Here is a 22,524-nt window from a genome sequence, read left to right as displayed (position 1 = left end):
GCATACCTTCACCAAATTCCTTGAGCTGACTTAAAGAGGCTCTGTCACCAGATTTTGCAACCCCTATCTGCTATTGCAGCAGATAGGCGCTGCAATGTAGATTACAGTAACGTTTTTATTTTTTAAAAACGAGCATTTTTGGCCAAGTTATGACCATTTTTGTAGTTATGCAAATGAGGCTTGCAAAAGTCCAAGTGGGTGTGTTTAAAAGTAAAAGTCCAAGTGGGCGTGTATTATGTGCGTACATCGGGGCGTTTTGAATACTTTTACTAGCTGGGCGCTCTGATGAGAAGTATCATCCACTTCTCTTCAGAACGCGCAGCTTCTGGCAGTGCAGATCTGTGACGTCACTCACAGGTCCTGCATCGTGTCGGACACATCGGCACCAGAGGCTTCAGTTGATTCTGCAGCAGCCTCGGCGTTAGCAGGTAAGTCAATGTAGCTACTTACCTGCAAACGCTGATGCTGCCGCAGAATCAACTGTAGCCTCAGGTGCCGATGTGTCCTCGCTCGTCTGACACGATGCAGGACCTGTGAGTGACGTCACAGCAGTGATCAGGCAGAAGCTGGGCGTTCTGAAGAGAAGTGGATGATACTTCTCTTCAGAGCGCCCAGCTAGTAAAAGTATTAAAAACGCCCCGATTGTATGCACATAATACACGCCCACTTGGACTTTTACTTTTAAACACACCCACTTGGACTTTTGCAAGCCTCATTTGCATAACTACAAAAATGGTCATAACTTGGCCAAAAATGCTAGTTTTTTTAAAAATAAAAACGTTACTGTAATCTACATTGCAGCGCCTATCTGCTGCAATAGCAGATAGGGGTTGCAAAATCTGGTGACAGAGCCTCTTTAAGACCTTTAATAACCAGGGGATTTGTCGAACATTCAGGGCGTACAAGTTTGCTATGGTTATTGTCTTATTGAAGACTAAACCTTTTTAGAAACACAAAACGACCCTCAGGGTCTAGTTTGGAGCTCTCCACTTAAAATTGGAAATCTTTGTGAATACTTACGGAAACCCCCGGGATGCTGACATGTAAGTGCTATGGAACCATCGACTACAAGCTAACTTCGAGAGACTGGGAGTGTGATTATGTCTAAAGTGCAAAATCAACACTCTCGGCACCTCCTTCCTCAGCATTGAAAAGACTTGAGAGCGTTTTTGGGGCGTATTAAAGCCATTCACATTGAAAGGTCAAAATATTAATAAAGGCCATTTGACAAAATGTATTGTCCAGAAAAAGAGATCAGCAGCACATCACAGTCCCAAAAACTCAAGGAAATCGTTTTATCAGAAAAAGTTTCCATCCGGTGCAAGCCGTGTTGTAACGTCTATGGCCACGGACCGTCGTCCTGACATACCCTTTGACGGCTGCGGCCATGGACAAGCGAGTTCCCGGCGGCATCTCCCTCCTGGGAGACGCCGGCACTCACTTCCTGGTCCGGACACTGTCTACCACAGGGTGCGCGCGCCCGCACGTGCTCGACCTTAAAGAGCCAGTATGCGCACATTTGCAGAATAGCTGCAATTAGCCCAGAATGCCTCTGAACTATAAAAGGAGCTCTGCCCTCTCAATCATTGCCAGAGCGTTGTTGTGTTACCTGAAGTTTGTCCTTGCAAATGGCCTCCTAGTGTTTTCCAGTTCCCAGTGTTTCCCGTTCCTGCTGCCTGTACCCTGTATCCCGTGCTACCATACCTCTGTGCCTTCAAGAGTTCGAGTCCTGTTGTGCCCTCCACTGAATGTATTGTGTCGCACCCCGCCGGGTGTGTCTACTGCCGGTACCTCACCTTAGACTGAAATCACAGCTACTGTCTACATTGCCTCAGGTACCCTCTCAGAACTAAAGACATTGCATTATACCTGCTTGGCCAGCTGCTATCCTGCTACGCGGTACGGCCCAGTGGGTCCACACCCCGCACCATGACACGTGTCGAGTCGTAGCCAATCCAATTCCAACGTAAATACAAAAAATAGAGAGTCCGCAGCACACGTAGTTTCAAGGTATCGAAAAGTGCCAACAACTTTTATTTCACCATAATAGATAGCGACGTTTCGACCCCATTGTTGGTCTCTCAAGCAATAAACAAATTGCAACATGTAGTTTATATAGGGGAAATTACATCACAACAGTAATTACATATGCAAATTCACGTGCAGAGCAATTTAGACAAATATAATAAATACACCAATAAATATTAAGCCCTTAATACCGAAGGTGTTTTAAACCTTAGTGACCAGAGCAATTTTTGCAGTTTTGCTATTCACAGATGTAACGCAGTATAACTCTGTATGTGTTTTATGTATCAATGTGAATTTTGCACTGTTTTCTTGGGACATGTAGTGCTTCCTTTTTGTGGTATATATGGATAGGTAACATTTTTGTTACTTTTTTTATAGCCGTGGAAAGACAGAAAAAAAGTAAAATGTTGATTTTTCATCATTTAACAGTTTGAAAATAAAAGTAATTGTATCATACAAATGTATTGAAATATATTTTTTAATATATCCTGATCATAAGGACACCTGACTTGGAGGTGTAGTTTATTTTTTTTGACCAGAAATATAGTATAAAACACAAGTGCCCCTTTTTTCAATTGCGCACTAAAATGTTTTCATTTAGTTTTTTACACCATGGTATTAATGTATGCACTTGAAGTCCAATAAATAATGGTAAACAAATATTGTGTTCTACAAACTAGACACTCCAAAGTCTATTTCTAGCGGTTCAATTTCTGTTTTAACCCTTCACACTTTTTACAGAAATTGTCCAACCTTGGGCCAAAAATATGTAAATTGCATTTTTTTTTTTTTTACAAAAGTGGCACTTTTCTTAAACCATTTCGAAAGACCATATGACATATTGGTAAAAGTGACACCTTTCCACATTCTACTATTTCTCCCGTGTACGGTGATACCAAATATGTGCATCTAATCTATTATATGGACCAGTTATAGGGCATATCATAGAAGGAGTCCATTTTGGCTTTTGGAGGCCTTTTTATGCCAGAGCGGATTTTAGGGAACCACGCTATATTTGCCGTGGTACTGCAGGTCATTTTGACAAGTATAAATGTCCTGCTAATATTCATCTAGGGGTATAGTGAGTATTTTTAATAGGTGGAAAGAAATAATAAAATAGGTTTTTACAGAAATTACAGTATTGCTGCATTTTTACAGTGAAACATTATCCAATAAGCAACCCTCTCTTTTGGTTCTCCCTACAAAAACAGTGTGAAAGTAAATGTGTTAATAATGTGGGTAATATCCCAGGTCTTTGCCTTCATAAATTCTAAAGGAAGATGGGTAGCCTGTACCGCTCTCACAGAGCTTGTAGATTTTAACCCCATATTTTGCTCTCTTTGAGGGGGATGTACTGGTGGAATGAGAGCCTGCCTTTGTAACTCATCAGAGATTCATCCACCACTAGGTTATTTTCGGGGTTGTACTAAGGCATAAATCAGGGGGCTTATTTTATACAGGCGGTCACTTTCTGGATCACTACTGTGGGAGGCCTGGTGATTGTCGTTAAAATGACGGAAGCGCATTAGCACTTCATATCTGCTTCTGGTCAGAATAGCTGGAAAAACAGGTGTGGCATGTGTAGGGCTTGTTGCCCAATATGACCGGATTGAGGGCTTTTTCACGAACCCCATGTTGAGGATGAGCCCCAATTTTTTTTTACGTTTGCCAGTATTTGTGGAATGCCACTGCTTTGCATAGGGGGACGTTGGCTTTTCAGCAAAGAATTGGTGAGCATACAGATTGGTTTTGGTTAACAACCAGCTCTAATAGTTCATATGTAATGAATATTTTTAAAAAAATCGAGGGCTGTAAAATTTTCCACATTAATATTTATCCCTGGTGTGGCAATAAATTCTGGGATATTAGGGGAAAATGACTGTGGGTACACACTAAATATATTCTGGGGGAATGGAGTGGACCGTGTTTTGTGGTACTTCTGCGACATGCCCTGTGCTTGTGGACTCTGCAGCGACACTTGAATTGCAGAAAGCGTATCACTGTCGTCGCTATCACTGGTAGACAACATCTCTACCTCGGACGCGGTTTCTGTATGCCTCTTCCACCGTGAACCTTCTATGGGCCATAGTAATTACACACACGTACAACAAAGACTGTAACCAGACGCACACGCAGACAAATGTTATTATTTTTTCTATACTATACATGGACGTCACAAAAGCACGCTTCACCAAAAACTGATGTCGAACAAACACGTAGACTATAAAACTTTTTTTTTTACTTTTTCTTTTGCTCAAAAACAAATACACAGACGTCACACGTACGCTACACAAAAAGCCTAGGCAAAACCTAAGCTAACCCTAGACTAAACCTAGACTAACTCTAAGGGCACATTTACACATGGCGGAATTGCTGTGGAATTCCGCTGCGGGCATTTGTTTCTATACATTTTTAGGAAAGTTAGTTTAGACGTTGCGGACAACTCTGCTGCAGACCATAGGCTGCAGTGCAGAATTTTCCCTCCACAGCATGCACTGTCGGTTGCGGAGAAGAAGAAGCGGAATTTCACTGCATATTTCAGCCTTTGCAATGCAAAAACTGAAATATGTGGCAAGTCCGCTGTCTTTTCTGCAACGTCTGATCTACCTGCCAAATATGCAAATGTTGGTGCAGATTCGTTGCGTAATTGCCCCAAAGCTGCACCAACATTTGCAGCGGAAAAAACTCGCCACGTGTGAACGTGCCCTAAGGTTAACCCTAGCCTAGGTATACAATTGAAGTTTATATAACGTTGATATATATATATATATATATATATATATATATATATATACAGTGCAGCAGTAGATGAACACAGCACTCCAAAGATTTGCAAAAAATCAGGCCATGTGCTCGTTACCTGGGGGTGAATCAGTTCCCCAACTTCAAAATAGAAAGAAATATAGATCACAGCAACGGCACCAGGACTTCAGAGTAGATGAAAGCAAAAAGTGGATTTATTCACCTCAATCAAGCAACGTTTCGGTTCAACAGGCACCTTTCTCAAGCCATAACAAACTAACAAAGTGTCAATTATTTATAGGAGGAGCATACATAAATCAGCAATAAAACAATTATATGCATATTTCCATCAAAACATAAAGAAAAGTGTATCACAATCTTGTAAAAATACATATATAAGGTGCAAAAAGTTCCTCCACTGTAAGTCATATAGGGGCTATACAATATGTGTAACCGGTGCACTAATAATCATATAAACCACTGTAAATCAGGACAATTGGAAATGATTGGAAGCAGGCAGAAGCTAATTATAATTAGACATAATTAGCCAAAGATGTACTTACTGTACAGCGTTTAGTCTTGCAGGAAATAAGAAAAAATGCGCCTGACACACTCGTGTGCGTCTACTGCGCATGTCTCAAGATGGCGCCCACACCGGATATTAAATCCGGTGGAACGCATCACGAGTCACATCACTATTGCGCATGCGCCACGATGGAGCTTGTGTTCCACCCCTACTGCGCACGCGCCGGCCGGGATTTTAAAATTAGAGATGAGGAATAATTAATCATAGCATCAAATTAGTATTAAGACACACTTTCCATGATATAGTGGATCGTCAGAACGATCCCCCCGAGAATTATACAGCGTCGAGAGGTTAGACCCAAAGTAATGCTGAAATATTGTTGTCAATGTAGTACAGCACCCCCTAGTGGTAAAAAAAGGGGGAGATGTGTGTCATGATAGCTCATCTAGCTTGTCTATAGATCTTAAAGGGGCCAAGTAGAAAATATTATACATAAAAGAAAAATGAATACTCCCAAAAGGGATGTCAAAGATTCATATTGTATACATAGCAAAGAAAAATGCAATTCCCAAAATAAGGCTGCATATGTAAATGTCAATGCTGACTAATGGCCCATACTAAAAAGAAGAACATACTAGACATAAAAATAACCAAAAAGGAGGTGCTGACATCAACAACAAAAGGAACTGCATTTGTCTAAATAAACATTTTTAGATAGATGCTATCTTTAAATCAGTTGTCTCATAAAGGCTCAGTGAATATATATTCTCTCCAGACGTGACATGAACGTTTTTTTTGAAACAGGAAGACTTCTGCCGCTTTCAAAAACCTTTCCAAAATTGCTTGACATGTGATTGAGTGTCTAGAAAATGCGAAGAAAATGTGACAAAAAAAGAGAGAGAGAGAAAATATGTTAATATACATAGTATGTGAAATATAAAAACAGAATATAAAATCTGTATGTTCAAAAAAAGGTCAAAATAAGACCTCAGTTGAAACACACATCTTAGACACAAATTACACCTTCAAGAACGTCAACCAATCATATCTCAATGGATCTTTAAAGAGACTAGTTGTCCCATCCCTATCTCAGATATGTGGGCCACAGGGATATTCGATGTTCAACCCCTTGGGAGACAGTTTCCAATTTAAAAATCCATTCGAGCTCTTTTCTTTTGAGTATCAGACCCCTATCCCCACCACGTCTCAACTGAGGCACAGAATCAATCACTCTGAATCTCAGTTGTGATAAACTATGTTTTTTCTCAACAAAGTGTCTTGACACTGGTAGATCTTGACTTTTGGTATTGATGTTTGATTTATGATTTCTCATCCTGAGACGAACCTCTGTAGTGGTCTCACCAACATAATGAAGACCACATGTGCAACTCAACAGATAAATGACATAAGAAGATTGACACGTGTAAAAACCTTTTATGTTAATTGGCTGGCCAGTTTGTGGGTGATTAAAGATGCCCCCTTTAATCATATTGTCACAGATGTTACAGCCAAGACATGGGAAACACCCATGCTTTGGAGGTGCCAAAAACATCAGATTTTTCCGATGCGACCCAATATCGGCCTTCACTAAGCTATTTTTAATAGTTTTCCCTCTCCTATACGCCATCATGGGCCTCTCCTGGAATTCAGTAACCTTCGGAAAGGCTCTCTCTAACATCTTCCAGTCTCTCCTCAGAATCTCACCAATCTGCGGGCTTAATGAGGAGAAAGTGGAGATAAATGGTAATCGGGCATTCTTATCACCAGCCAACTGACCACCGAGGAGCTCCTGTCTATCCAACAATTCAACCTTCCGTCTATTAGACTTCAAGACATAGTCCGGGTAGCCCCGATCAGAGAACTTTTTACACATTTGGTCGAGTCTTGAGGATACTCTGTCCTCCTGACAGACTATCCTCTTCACTCTAATCAGCTGACTGTAAGGCAGTGATTTCAACATTGTGTTTGGATGGCTGCTGGTAAAGTGCAAAAGATTGTTTCTGTCCGTTTTCTTAGAGAACAGATCAGACACCAATCTGTTATTGACAATAGAGATACAAGTATCCAAAAATTCGATGGAACTTGTAGAACAAGACATAGTAAATAGAATTGTGGAATTCAAACCGTTAAGAAATGTGACAAACTCCTGTAGTTCACCCACTGAGCCGGTCCAGCACACGAGTGTGTCAGGCGCATTTTTTCTTATTTCCTGCAAGACTAAACGCTGTACAGTAAGTACATCTTTGGCTAATTATGTCTAATTATAATTATCTTCTGCCTGCTTCCAATCATTTCCAATTGTCTTGATTTACAGTGGTTTATATGATTATTAGTGCACCGGTTACACATATTGTATAGCCCCTATATGACTTACAGTGGAGGAACTTTTTGCACCTTATATATGTATTTTTACAAGATTGTGATACACTTTTCTTTATGTTTTGATGGAAATATGCATATAATTGTTTTATTGCTGATTTATGTATGCTCCTCCTATAAATAATTGACACTTTGTTAGTTTGTTATGGCTTGAGAAAGGTTCCTGTTGAACCGAAACGTTGCTTGATTGAGGTGAATAAATCCACTTTTTGCTTTCATCTACTCTGAAGTCCTGGTGCCGTTGCTGTGATCTATATTTCTTTCTATATATATATATATATATATATATATATATATATATATATATATGTATATATAGAGAGAGATTTTTTGTAATTTTGTGTCTTTGGTGTCACTGTAAAATTCTCTCTGCCTCTTCTCATACAGAGTAACAAGTGTGAGGAAAGACAGAGAGACAGGTAGGCGAAACACTTTTTCATTTTGTGATCACTGTGAATGGTTCTCACAGTGATCACATGAATGGAGACCACGGTTATTGGTCTCCGATCATCACTCTGAAGCCAAGGCTGTTGCTAACAGCCTTGGCTTCAGAGGTAGATTACCCGATGACCGGGAAAACCACTCCGATGCAGCCCCCTCCCAAACCACTCAGATGCGGCACTTGCTATTGAGTGCCGCATCTGAGGGGTTAAATACGATCGGAGATCACTGCTAGTGGTCTTCGATTGTTGCCCTAAAACCCGAGGCTGTTACCAGCAGCCCGGTCTTAAGCAGTACCCCGTATGATGTGGGGAAGGTTTTTCTGAAGTGCCAACGTGAAAAGCCGACACTTCAGAAGAACTACCCTGAACGGCCGACGTAAAAACACTATACGCCGGTCGTTAAGGGGTTACATCACATACAGAGAAAATCACTTACAGGACCCTGGTAGAGTGATAACCGGACTAATGGTTCAAGCCATGTAAAATCCTGTAAGTGATTTTGTCTGTATGTGATTTCATATTTATTGGTGTGTTTGTTATTTTTGTCTAAACTGCTCTGCACGTGAATTTGGATATGTAATCACTGCTGTGATGTCATTTCCCCTATATAAAACTACATGTTGCACTTTGTTTATTGCTTGAGAAAACCCACACTGGAATCGAAACGTTGCTATCTATTATGGTGAAATAAAAGTTATTGACACTTTTTGATACCTTGAAACAACGTGTGGTGCTGTCCCTCTATTTTTTTGTATTTACAAAATGCATTGTACCATGTAGCTGTGTTGACATGTGCGGCAGCACTGAACCGAGTGAAAACCATATAAACTACTTAATACTATATATACAAATACAATAGAGTATCAAGAAATGGCAACTGCATACAAGTGAAATTAAGTGGTATAGAAACACCTCCTATCCCATGGAGGGTGTTGGATGAAATAATTTGAAAGAGCCAAATCATAGGAATGAGGCGAGAGGGAGGGGGGGGGGGTGGTTGTGTAGAGGGAATCTTGCCACATGAGCCTGAAAAAGAGAAAACAGACCTCTATAGAAATAGTCATGTAGCTTAATAACTGAGGGCGAAGACGTCTCCACTAAGTCGCCGACGGCCATGGCCGCACAGCCACAACCAGGTACAGCCGGGTACATTTTTGTTACTTTTTTTTATAGCCGTGGAAAGACAGAAAAAAAGTAAAATGTTGATTTTTCATCATTTAACAGTTTGAAAATAAGTGTAAAATAAGAACCAAGAACTTTGAGACAAATCATGTAATCTGAATAAAAGGAAATACGGACATGCAGACGCTAAACTCACGCGCTTGCAGTACAGGAGAACCAGACAATATAATAGAAAATTATAGTGCAAGAGATGTACTCCCACTTCAGGTATCTTTTTGTTGGTCCAATCTCTTCCTGCTGCGTGGCGACTTGGATTTCTGTGTGCCTTGCCAGGCATGCAGGTCAGATAAATCAGTGAGATGTAGGTCTTGTTGCACCGGCATCCAATTCAAGATATCGATCTTTGCAATGCTAAGTTTACTCCAGGCCTTGGATGAAGTAATCCGGTGTTCTGATGGTAATCTGTCTGCCGTCCTTCAGAAGGGCAAGGCCAAATGGAAAAAGCCATCTCATGGGTATTTTCTTTGCACACAACGCATCAGTCAGGGGTTTTAGTGCTCTTCTTTTGGATAAAGTACTCGCCGCCAGGTCTTGGAAAACCAAGATGTTTGCGTCTTCAAACTGCAAGTTGGGTGCAGCTCTCGCGGCATGTAAGATAGTTAAGGAGACCGCATATAACATCTCTGGGGGTTCATCTGTGCAGGCTTCGGTCAAAAGGCCCTATGGGATCCTTCAATAATTAACGGTGTGGCACGTTCCGGGCCCAGGAGAGAAGAAAAAATATGTCGAACTGTAGCAAGGAGTTCTTCAGAAGTAATGTGCTCAGGTATGCCCCTGAGTCTGACATTTTTACGCCTGCTACGGTTTTCTTGATCCTCCATCTGGAGATAGGCATTGTTCAGGTAAATATATTGGGATTGCATGTCAGACTGCATACCATCTGCGTGTTGTATAATGGCGGACTGCGTCTCCTCCAACACCTCAATTCTCTGGCCGATATGGTTTATGTCCGTCTTGATAGAAGACAGTTCTTTCAATACTGGAGTCATGGCTTGTGCCAACATTTTCTTAAGGAAGGCTCTGGTTATGGGTAGGTGGTCAGACCCACCTGTAGCATCCGACAGATTGCATGAGCTCTCCTCATGTGAGTCATCGTCTTGGCGCAAGTCGTGCCGGTTTGGTGTCTCCTTCGCCATCTTATTTTAACCCACCGGGGAAGTATGCTTTCTTTGGAGAAATTCTTCTATCTCAGATTGGGATTTACCTATTTTCGGAGTCCCCTGAGAGTCTCCAAGTTTGTCTTTACTTGTACGAACCATAGCGAAGAGAAAAGCAGCCCACAAGCTGGAGAAGTCCGAGTCTCTGTGAGGAGTGCCGTGATCAAGCGACCATCACACAGCAAGGCCAGCTTCGCCCCGCCATTATCCATTTGTTTGACCTTCGGGAGAACCCTGGGCTAATCATTGTTTGGATTCATCCTGTTCTGGGGCCGTTCCATACTATATATGTGGGTTTTGAAATTGGATAGGTGGGAGGGAGCCATCTTTTCCACTTTGGTGTAGATATATTTAAATACCTCCTATTATAGTGTTGACCATTATACAAAAGCTATTTTCCCTTACCTTATTGGCCATTTGGTGAGCCTTTGTCATAGTTCAGGTTACAAGGACCTTTGCTTCCTGTCCATTTGTGGAATCGTTTATAATCGTATAATCTCGTATCAATGGGTTTTCCCTATTACTGTAAGCATTCCTGTACATGTTTATTTAGGATTGTTCTGGCTAATGCCTATTTCCAATATGGCATCTATTTTCCCGCATTGCTGTACTGAGGATGCGTCAGTTACGTAATTTGTGACTGGATTTTGATGCATGCGCAGTTGGCGACATTGAAAAATGTAGGTATAGGGAGAGAGGAGGAAAGGTAGAGCATGGTGGACAATGTCGCCTTCAATTTTTTATTGATACCGACTAGTGTAGTAGGAGAAGGATTATACTGTGCAATGTCCCCTTTATTGCCACATTGTGTGGTATTTTGATTAAATTATTGCACAGTGTGATTACAGCTTTAAACAAATTCCACTGGGTAGGGAGCTTGTTGGCCCTACTACTCAGGTGGAAATAAACGAGGTGGTGCTGCAAGGGTTATTTTTGTATCTGTAAGATACCTTGCATATGCACACTACAGGAGGTTGTGTTCAAACTCTATGAGCAACTGCCTGATCATTGACTACCTTTTAAGCGTTGCCGCTCCAAACTTTTGGTGAGTAGCAGCGCAAAAGGATTCAAATTTTTGTGTCAATGAACAGTTAATTAGTCTTCAGATTGTGTTGTATTTGTTCTGTTACCAGCGTTGCTGTTCCATTCCTGGCTCAAGCAGCAGCTTGGCCAGCAACGCGGACAGAAAGCAATCTATCTCAGTGAGCAGCTAGCTGGTCACCGAGTGCGTTTTGTGTTCTCAGCGTTGCCGCTGCGGTTCTTAATTATGCGGCAATGCAGAGAAACAAACTGCCTGTTGTGTTTTATTTAGTGTTCTCAACGTTGCCGCTGCGATACACAATTCGGCGGCAATACAGAGACAGCAGCGTACGCTGTGTTTAGGCAAACAGACAGCCTGCCTGTTAGCAGTGAAAACTACTTGTTCGTGCAGTTGTAAGGATTGCTGTCTGTTTCAGAGTATTGGCTGTGAGTGCCGCGACGTCATGGGCACTCAGCAACACACTGGTCTCAAGTGTCGCCACTACGTCCGTTCCCTCCAGCTGTTTGGAGCGGACTTGAATTCGGCAGGATTAGTTAATTATTATTCATGGCTCCAATCTTGCCCTGTGTAATCTGTAATCTTTCCCTACTGTCAATGTCGGTACTGTTGGCGACATTGTCACTAGCGCATTTGTAGCTGGGGAAACCGCCATCGCTTTAGCTTTTGGATTGGCTTATAGTTTAGACATGCGCAGTAGCTTTGGGTGGAGGCTGGGTTACAGAAGGGGTAAGTCCGTGCCAATATACATCATATGTATCATTTCTTAATTCATTTTTGTAATAAATATGCACACCTGGTTAATTGGCTGTTTGGACTATTCCTAAGTATTTTATAGTGGTCACCTATTATATATTGAAATATACAGTATTTGCTCAGATACTTTGATATCCACTTTCTGGATGTCGCGATGTAGGAAATGATCACTGGGTTTTAATATTTCTTTTTTGCACTATTACATTAACTGTATGTATCTCATTATTATTAATGACTCGGAGTCCTTATATACTGGTCACTGTTTGCATCTATATTATGCTTGAGAAAGGCTCTGTTGTGCTGAAACATCGCATGGGTGAATAAAAGATCCTTCTCTTTTGGATAATATAGAATTTTGCCACTGAAAAAGAGTCTTGTTTGCATGAGATCAAATGGCCTCACAATTACTTTTGTATCCGTTCACTGTACACTACTTTCTTACAAATTAAAACATACAAAAGTGTTTTGGTTTGTGTAGCCCTTTATTAGCAACTAAAATAGAAGGTATTTGTTGTACAACATGGGTAATACAATTCATGTAAAGTCTGTTATTATATTCTAAGAATAACGGAATATTTATAAATGCATTTTTTTTTTAAATAAAAAGCTTCCACCCTTTATTTTTTTTTTATAATTTTGTCTTACAACTTGCAAAACTATTTTGAAAGCTGAGTACATGTGCACATATCTGCAAACAGTGCAAATTTAAGTTATGGTAAAGACTAACTTATTCCACGTAACTAACATTTTGTAATCATCTGCCACCGTTTGCAATTTTTTTGTCTTCAAGTTCACAAACACTTTGACACAACTTAAGTTAGGATACTGTAACCAAGATAGCAAATCCTGTTTTAAATGGCGTCAAAAAGAAAAAAAATAATTGAGAGGACTACACCTAGAGGAAAAAAGGAGGGAGAAATAAACTGGGTTGAGGATCCTTGTAACCCAAAGAGCAGAGCCGCACTGTGCTACTGCTTGGCTATGACCGCATGGACAGAAAGGAAAAGGTTGTGTCAGCATTGTGTTTCCAGGTGGCATCCCTGAGTGTTCAGTGGTTCAATGCACCACAAGTGCTCCAGCAGCATAACTCACTGAACTGTCCTGCCAGCTACGGCACTGGCTAGATTGAGCATAGTTCAAGAATGAGAAGCTCATGTTATCTCCGCTCTTCTGAAGCTCAGTTGCAGCCTTAAAAACAGGAAACATTAGTATATGTAATGTTAGAGAATAATAACAGAATTGCATATCACTGGCTTCAAACAATCCTATGACTTGTCACATGCAGCTAAGGGTCGTAACATATTTGTAGTAAGCTATTAATTTTAAATAGGCTTCTGGACGCATTTTTGTAGGCCTGACCACACATATACCAGAAGTGATTTCATTATTCGCAGAATGCGATGCAGCAGAGATCTCATCTAAACTTTTAGGGTCCGTTCACATAAAGTTTTGTGGCGCTGATTTTGATACGGAAACTGCGTTGGGAAAATAACAGCCAAAATCCCCCCTCATTGATTTCAGTGGGCAGCAGAGTCATTTTTTTTGCCTGGGCAGATTTTGGCCGCTTCCGGGGAAAAAAAGCGGAATGTCCTTTTTGGTTGCGGTTTCCGCCTCTGTCCTCCGATTGAAATCAACGGGAGGCAGAATAAAAACTGTGACGCTAGTTTATGAGCGTTCTTCGCCCATGGTCCCAATATCAGCGGGCAAAAAATGCTGCGCAAACTGTGGGAAAAAAAAGCACAGGCATTCTAAAATCAGCCTCATAATTCCTGAAGGGAATCTGAGGCAGATTTTTGCTGCCTGCAAAAAATTTCGTGTGAGCAGGGACTTAGGGGTGTAAGTTGCACAGTTTAACTAATTCCATGGAGCAACCTGCAGAATTGTAAAAGGGGTTATCCTTCCATGGGGCAGCTCCCTTAACAGTGAGGATATTGTAGAGGGTCCGGCTGGTGAAAACCCCGGTAATTGGCTATTATCACCCGGAAAAGCTACCAGGACATCCAGGCAAGCTGTATTTCTGCAGGAGAAGGGATAATTACACAGTGTCCATTGACACGTCAATGAGAAACCACATAAGACATGGTCATGAAGAATCCTCCAGAGCAAGTGCAGCTCTTTCCAATACCTCTTTGTTCTGCTAATAAAGGGATGTCCAGCTTATAAAAAGTAGAACCCCCTTGAAAGAGCTTTAGATGAGAACTAAAATATAGTTTGTTACCCAAAATCAACAACAGATTAGGTCTAGATGTAGTGTAGTCTGTAAAGTATTTGGTAGGCTAGGTTCACATATTAAGTCGTGATGCAGGGGAGGATACAAAAGCAGGGAAAGACTTCTACTTCTCCTCTGTTGTATCCAATCCTAACTTTGCCTAAAAAACCACTGCACCAAAAACTCCATCAGAACAACATGTGTGAATCGTGCCTAATCAGGAAGTTTGCTAACGAGCACCATGTATTTATGTAGTCACTAGGTTTTACATTTCCTACCTATATAGATATCATACGTATATAATAAACATAGCCTTACTATGTAACTTTACAACATCTACTGTAGTTTGGATTTTTCCATCGCATAAAAATTCCATGTTCTTTAATATTCTGTTTACTATTTTTTTAAATTAAATTCCTATTTTAATTAAAAAACATATCTTACGCATTTACTACTTAACTATTGTTTGAAATATGTTATTAAGTAATTTTTAACAGATAACGGTAATTTAACAGTGAGTAATAAAGCTTACAATAAAATAGTGATAAGAAAATACTTGGATGAAATCTAATGGAAGTATCCCAGCGCTCTCACTCGTGGGAGAACCCTGTCTCACGCCAAAAAAGATGCCTAACTGCAGATAACATTTTTAATTTACTTTCAAGTATATCAGTGAAAAATCTTGGAGCTTTGGAGATAAAACCAAGAACAAAAAAATGTTTAGTAGGGTGAAAGGCCAGGATCACACATGCAGTTTTTGGATCATTTTTTTTTTTTGACAGACAGAAGTGGATCCAAATAGAAGGAAACTTATAAAAAAAAAAAAGACTAATGCATCTTTCTTGTGTGTCCACTCCTGTGTTTGGCTATAAATAAAAATAAAAAAATGGAGGCAAAAACTGCCACAAAAAAACAGTGTGTGATTATGGCCTAAAACGCCCAAAACAATGGAGAAAAATGATACTTACGTTTAATAATACCCCAATAGGGTGTCTTCCACATATAGTATTATGATACTTCTTCAAGTAATTACTAAACGGCACAGGATCTAGTTGTTCTATAATACTCATACCCTGAAACGGAGAAGATAATATTTTCAATATACCAATGTAGGATTGTAAAACGTTCCTCCTTACTTTAATGATATATTTAAAGTGACTATAAGGGCATCGACATTAGAATAATGCCGTGCATAAAGAATATGTATATTAGAAGTAGTAGAGAAGCCAGAAATTGTGTGTCTAACCTGCATAGAGAGAGAGAGAGAGAGAGAGAGAGAGACACAGAGCTAGAAATCTCTGGATGGATGGAGATAGATCCTGCAGCTGAATGCCTCATCTCTGTCTTCTATTAAGTAAGATGTATTACAAAGTTTTATATTACAACATTTTCACACATGCAACTGATTTCTGCAAATCTAATAATGATAGGTACACGATATATGCAACTTTTACCCACTGCCCCCCTGTTTAGCTGGAGATAAACCGCGAGATTTGCCTGTGATAACACAAACATTTTTAGGGTCAGTTCAATGGTCACGGGTAATAAATGACGCAAAAAAAGGTGGAGAAAAAAGCGTTAAAATCAACGCTAGAAGTACAAAATCTGCCTCAAACGTACTTCAGATTTTTTCTGTTTGCTAAAAGCTCTCTGTGCGTACTAGGCCTTACTGTTGGGACACTCAATAGTAAAGAGAACATACGTTCAAAGATATCTGAAGCAATGTAACGGTTTTAACATGAAAAATTGCTCTCATTGTAGCAAACATTGCTGCTCATGCATAATCTGGACTAATAATCGATTAAATGCTAACAAGACAAGTTATAAGGCCCTGTTCACATCACATTTGTGATGTACGTTTAGTGTGTGCACTGGAAAGGCTCCCAACGTACATGCTTAACGTGTCCATAGGGTTACATTAGCTGGACGGAGGCCAAAAAGGGTCTCTTTGACCTCTGTATAACCAGAATACCTCAGTATACCACAAAAGAAAAAGATATGGAATTGCGTAGTAGACTACGCTTTTCCATACAACAAAATTCAGTAAAAAAAAAATAAAAAGTACGACACTGCACAGTATACGTTTTTTTTATTTGTTTTTTTACTATGGGTGCTGGAAGCCACTGTATAACATCCATCGGAGTCATCACTTTAACTTATACAACGAGAGCCGTTTCTGGCATATACATAAACCCCTTAACGCTCAGCGACGTACTATTCCGTCATGCTGACCGCCGCGTTCACACTCAGTGACGGAATAGTACGTTGCGGGAGTAACGGCCATTTAGGCCGTCTTCCCGACACGTACAGGAGCTGTGACAGATGCGGACTCATACAGCAGTTGCCGCAGCTCCTTCAGTGGGGACCGATCGCTGTGCCCCCACTGATTAACCCCTTTAAAAGCTGCATTCAATAGCGATCGTGGATTTTTAGGGGTTAAGCTACCATCGCCGGCCTGCTACACGATAGCGGCCGGCGATGGTGACTATGGCGTCCGGCTATGCCATCGACGGAAGCCTAGTGGGTCCTGACAAAGTCCTAACAGTGCTCGCTGTCAGCGAGTAGCTGACAGCTCTAATACACTGCACTACGCATGTAGTGCAGTGTATTAGAATTGCGATCAGGGCCTCCTGCCCTCAAGTCCCCTAGTGGGACAAAGTAGTAAAGTAAAAAAAGTTAAAAAAAGGATGTGTAAAAATAAGAAAATAAAAGTTTTAAAAGTAATAAAAAGTAAAAATCCCCCTTTTTGCCTTATCAGCCCTTTATTATTAATAAAATTATATAAACAAACAAATAAACTATACATAATTGGTATCGCCGCGTCCGTAACGGCCTGAACTACAAAATTATTTCGTTATTTATCCCGCGCGTTGAACGCCGTAAAAGAAAATAATAATAAACCGTACCAGAATCACAATTGTTTGGTCACTTCACCTCCCAAAAAATGGAATAAAAAGAGATCAAAAAGTTGCATGTACCTAAAATGGTACTGATCGAAACTACAGTTAGTTACGCAAAAAAATAAGTCCTTACACGGCTTTCTTGATGGAAAAATAAAAAAGTTCTGGCTCTTAGAATACAAGTAGTAAATGATTTTTTACAAAAAGTAATTTATTGTGCAAACGCCATAAGACATAAAAAAAAATTATTAACATATGGTATCACCTTAATCGTATCGCCCAGCAGAATAAAGTGAATATATAATTTATAGCGCACGGTGAACGCTGTAAAAAAATAGAATAAAAAAAACAAACAGTAGAATTGCTGTTTTTTAGTCACCACGCCACTTAAAAATAGAATAAAAACTGATCAAAAAGACGCATGCACCCCATGAAAACTACAATGAATTCATCAAGGGGTCTAGTTTCCAAAATGGGGTCAATTTTGGGGGGTTTCCACTTTTTTGGCACCACAAGACCTCTTCAAACCAGACATGGTGCCTAATAAAAAGGAGGCCTCAAAATCCACTAGGTGCTCTTTTGCTTCGAAAGCCGGTGCTTCAGTCCATTACCGCACTAGGGCCACATGTGGGATATTTCTCAAAACTGCAGAATCTGGGCAATAAGTATTACGTTGTGTTTCTCTGGTAAAACCTTTTGTGTTATAGAAAAAAATTGTATAAAAAGGTTTTGACCAAAAAATTTTAAAAAATTTCACCTCTACTTTGCTCTTAATTCCCGTGAAACATCTAAAAGGCTCATAAACTTTCTAAATGCTGTTGTGAATACTTTGAGGGGGTCTAGTTTCTAAAATTGGGTGTTTCATACGGGTTTCTAATATATAGGCCTCTCAAAGCAACTTCAGAACTGAACTGGAACCTAAATAAAATAAAAAATTAGGCAATGCTTCTTACATTATACTGATAATAAGCAGTGCTCACCCCGAGATGACTCCAGTTTTGACCGTTTCTATAAACGGAGACCCCTATTAGACCGTTTCAGTGCCCGGTTTTCCCAAGCATACACCCCCAAGAAGTGTATTTCTATTGATGAGTCATTGGTACATTTTAAAAGGAGGCTTAAATTCCGCCAGTACCTGCCATCTAAGAGGGCAAGGTATGGCGTGAAGATGTATAAGCTGTGCGAGAGTGCATCAGGGTATACCTAAAAATTTAGGATATATGAAGGAAAGGACACCAGTATTCAGCCCCCAGAATGACCCCCTTACTGGGAGTTAATGCCAAAATTGTGTGGGATTTGGTGCACCCACTGCTGGAGCAGGGTTACCACCTCTACCCAGATCATTTTAATACCAACGTCCAACTCTTCAACTGCCTCGCTTCCAGAAGTATTGCAGCATGCGGCACTGCTAGAAGAAATTTGAGAGGCCTCCCTAAGACACTGCTTGGGCAAACACTCAGAAGGGGAGAGAGCAGGGCACATTCCAGCAGCAACATATTGTGTGTCAAGAACTAGGACAAGAGAGATGTCCTTGTATTGACAACAATACATGGCCACACCAGTACCCATGTACCAGTACAGAGACCCCCAAACCAGACTGCATCCTGGACTACAATAGGTACATGGGATGGGTGGACTTGTCAGATCAAGTCCTGAAGCCCTACAGCGCCATGCGGTGTGGTAGAAGATGCTGCCCGAGCACATCATACAGATGGCATTGTACAATGCGTACGTGCTACGTTGATGTACAGGCCAGACGGGAACTTCCCTGGAATTTCAAGAGGTGGTTATCAAGAAACTAATTTTTAGGGACCAAGAAGGGGGGTCACCCAAGTACTTCTGGAAGCGAGGCCACACACATCGTACCAGGGTAACACTTTCCATAAGTTCCCCCAAACTGGCAAGAAGGGAAAAAGTCAAAAGCGGTGCAAAGTCTGCTATAAGAGGTAGATAAGGAAGGACACAATATATCAATGTGACACGTGTCCCGAAAAACTGTATCATACATTCCTTGATTTTTAATCTACCCCAGTTTTACTTACCCTGATGCACTCCGCACAGCTTATCCCCCTCGTCTTTCCCTTCTGAGCCCTGCTGCGTGCCCAGGCAGCTGATAACAGCCACATTGAGGGAATTGCCATACCCGTGAGAACCCACATTACAGTTTATAGGTTGTATGTCTCCAGTCAAAATGCTCACTACACCTCTAGATGAATGCCTTAAGGGTGTAGTTTTTAAAACGGGGTCACTTCTTGGGGGTTTCAACTGTACTGGTACCTCAGGGGCTTTTGCATACATGACTTCGCACCAGAAAATCCCCAGTAGGCCAAATGGTGGTCCTTTCCATCTGAGCCCTCCCATGAGGCCAAACAGCAGTTTATCACCACAAATGGGGTATTACCGCACTCAGGACAAATTGGGCAACAAAATGGGGTATTTTATTTCTTTTGAAAATAAGAAATTTTCAGCCAAAACTACATATTATTGAAAAAAAAATTATTTCGTTTTAATTCCCAGCCCAAATCAAATAAGTTCTGTGAAAAAACTATGGGGTCAAAATGGTCACAACACCCATAAATGAATTCCTTGAGGGGTGTAGTTTCCAAAATGGGGTCACTTCTGGTGGGTTTCCATTGCTTTGATACCTCTGGGGCTCTGCAAATGCGACATGGCACCCGAAAACCAATCCAGCAAAATCTGGACTCCAACAAACACATAGCGCTCCTTTCCTTCTGAGCCCTTCCATGGGCCCAAACGGCAGTTTATCACCACAAATAGGGAAATGCAGCACTCAGAACAAATTGGGCAATAAAATGGAATATTGTATTTCTTGAGAAAATAAGAAATTTTTAGCTAAAACTACATATTATTGGAAAAAAATGGCACTTTTTTAATTTCACAGATCAATTCAAATACGTGCTGTGTAAAAACTGTGCGGTCAAAATGGTAACAACAACCATAAATTAATTCCTTGAGGGGTGTAGTTTCCGAAATGGGGTCACTTTTGGGGGATTCCTACTGTTTTGACACCTCAACACCTCTTCAAACCTGGCATGCTGCCTAAATTATATTCTAATAAAAAAGAGGCCTCAAAATGTACTAGGTCCTTCTTTACTTCTGGGGCTTGTGTTTCAGTCCACGAGCGCACTAGAGACACATGTGGGACATTTCTAAGAACTGCAGAATCTGTACAATACATATTTAGTAGTGTTTCTCTGGCAAAGCTTTCTGTGTTACAGAAAAAAAATGAATACAATTGAAATTCCGCAAGAAAAATGAAATTTGCAAATTTCACCTCTACTTTGCTTTAATTCCTGTAAAATGCCTAAAGGGTTAAACAAACGTTCTAAATGCGGTTTTGAATATGTTAAGGGGTCTAGTTTTTAAAATGGGGTGTTTTATGGGGGTTTCTAATACATAGGCCCCTCAAAGCCACTTCGGAACCAAACAGATACCTTAAAAAAAGGCTTTTGAAATTTTCATAAAAATATGAGAAATTGCTGTTTATGTTCTAAGCCTTGTAACGTCCAAGAAAAATAAAAGAATGTTCAAAAAACGATGCTAATCTAAAGTAGACATATGGGAAATGTGAACTAGTAACTATTTTGGGTGGTAGAACCATCTGTTTTACAAGCAGGTGCATTTAAATTCTGAAAAATGCTATTTTTCTACATTTTCTCAAAATTTTGCAATTTTTCACCAATAAACACTGAATATATCATCCAAATTTTACCACTAACAAAAGCCCAATGTGTAACAAGAAAACAATCTCAGAATCGCTTGGATAGGTTTAAGCATTCCGACGTTATTACCACATAAAGTGAAATATGTCAGATTTGAAAAATGGGCTCTGAGCCTTTAGGCCAAAACTATGCTGCGTCCTTAACCCACCAAAAGTGACCCCATTTTGGAAACAAAACCCCTCAAGGAATTTATTTATGGGTGTTGTGACCATTTAGACCCCACAGTTTTTTCACAGAACTTATTTGAATTGGGCTTCTGAATTTAAAAAAAAAAAACTTTTTTCCAATAAGATGTAGTTTTGGCTCAAAATGTCTTATTTTCACAAGGAATAAAATACCCCAATTTGTTGCCCAATTTGTCCCGAGTGCGGCAATACCCCATTTGTGGTGATAAACTGCCGTTTGGGCCCATGGGAGGCCTCAGAAGGAAAGGAGCGTTATGTGTTCTTTGGAGCCCAGATTTTGCTGGATTGGTTTTCGGGTGCCATGTCGCATTTGCAGAGCCCCAAAGGTATCAAAGCAATGGAAACCCACCAGAAGTGACCCCATTTTGGAAACTACACCCCTCAAAGAATTTATTTATGGGTGTTGTGACCATTTAGACCCCACAGTTTTTTCACAGTATTTATTTGAATTGGGCTGTGAATTAAAAAAAAAAATATTTTTTCCAATAAGAGGTAGTTTTGGCTCAAAATTTCTTATTTTCACAAGGAATAAAATACCACATTTTGTTGCCCAATTTGTCCTGAGTGTGGCAATACCCTATTTGTGGTGATAAACTGCCGTTTGGGCCCATGGGAGGGCTCAGAAGGAAAGGACCACCATGTGGCCTACTGGGAATTTTCTGGTGCTAAGTCGTGTGTGCAGAAGCCCCTGAGGTATCAGTACAGTTGAAACCCACGAGAAGTGACCCCGTTTTAAAAACGACACCCCTTAAGGAATTCATCTAGAGGTGTAGTGAGCATTTTGACCCCACAGGTATTGTGTAAAAGATAATGCGCAGCAGATGGTGCAGAGTGAGATTTGCAATTTTCTATATATATGCCATGTCAGTGTCCGATATATTGTGCCCAGCATGTGCCACCGGAGACATACACCCCATAAACTGTAATGTGGGCTCTCCCGGGTACAGCAATACCCTACATGTGGCTGTTATTAGCTGCCTGGGCACACGGCAGGGCTCAGAAGGAAAGGACCACCATTTGGCCTACTGGAGCTTTTCTGGTGCTAAGTCTTGTACGCAGAAGCCCCTAAGGTACCAGTACAGTTGAAAGCCCCAAGAAGTGACCCTGTTTTAAAATCTACACCCCTTAAGGCATTCATCTAGAGGTGTAGTGAGCATTTTGACCCCACAGGTATTGTGTAAAAGATAATGTGCAGCAGTTGGTGCAGAGTGAAATTTGCAATTTTCTATACATAT

At 40.6% G+C, this 22,524-nt stretch overlaps 1 protein-coding gene across 2 annotated transcripts in view; it reads right to left on the bottom strand.

Moving 5' to 3' along the window:
* Positions 1 to 12,715: 12,715 nt before the first annotated feature.
* The window catches only part of MEMO1 (mediator of cell motility 1), a 239,954-nt gene continuing 230,145 nt past the window's right edge, over positions 12,716 to 22,524 (bottom strand). For both annotated transcript variants that reach the window (XM_075862742.1, XM_075862741.1), the window contains 2 exons: positions 15,430 to 15,534; positions 12,716 to 13,440 (listed from right to left, as the gene is read on the bottom strand). In XM_075862742.1, the coding sequence (XP_075718857.1) occupies positions 13,309 to 13,440; positions 15,430 to 15,534 (237 nt within the window). In that variant the 3' untranslated portion in view covers positions 12,716 to 13,308. The remainder of the gene's footprint in view (positions 13,441 to 15,429; positions 15,535 to 22,524) is intronic.

Source organism: Rhinoderma darwinii, chromosome 4 (assembly GCF_050947455.1).
Source record: "Rhinoderma darwinii isolate aRhiDar2 chromosome 4, aRhiDar2.hap1, whole genome shotgun sequence".
NCBI lineage: Eukaryota > Metazoa > Chordata > Amphibia > Anura > Rhinodermatidae > Rhinoderma > Rhinoderma darwinii.
Note: the sequence above shows the minus strand (reverse complement) of the source record. Positions and strands in the feature narration are given on the sequence as shown.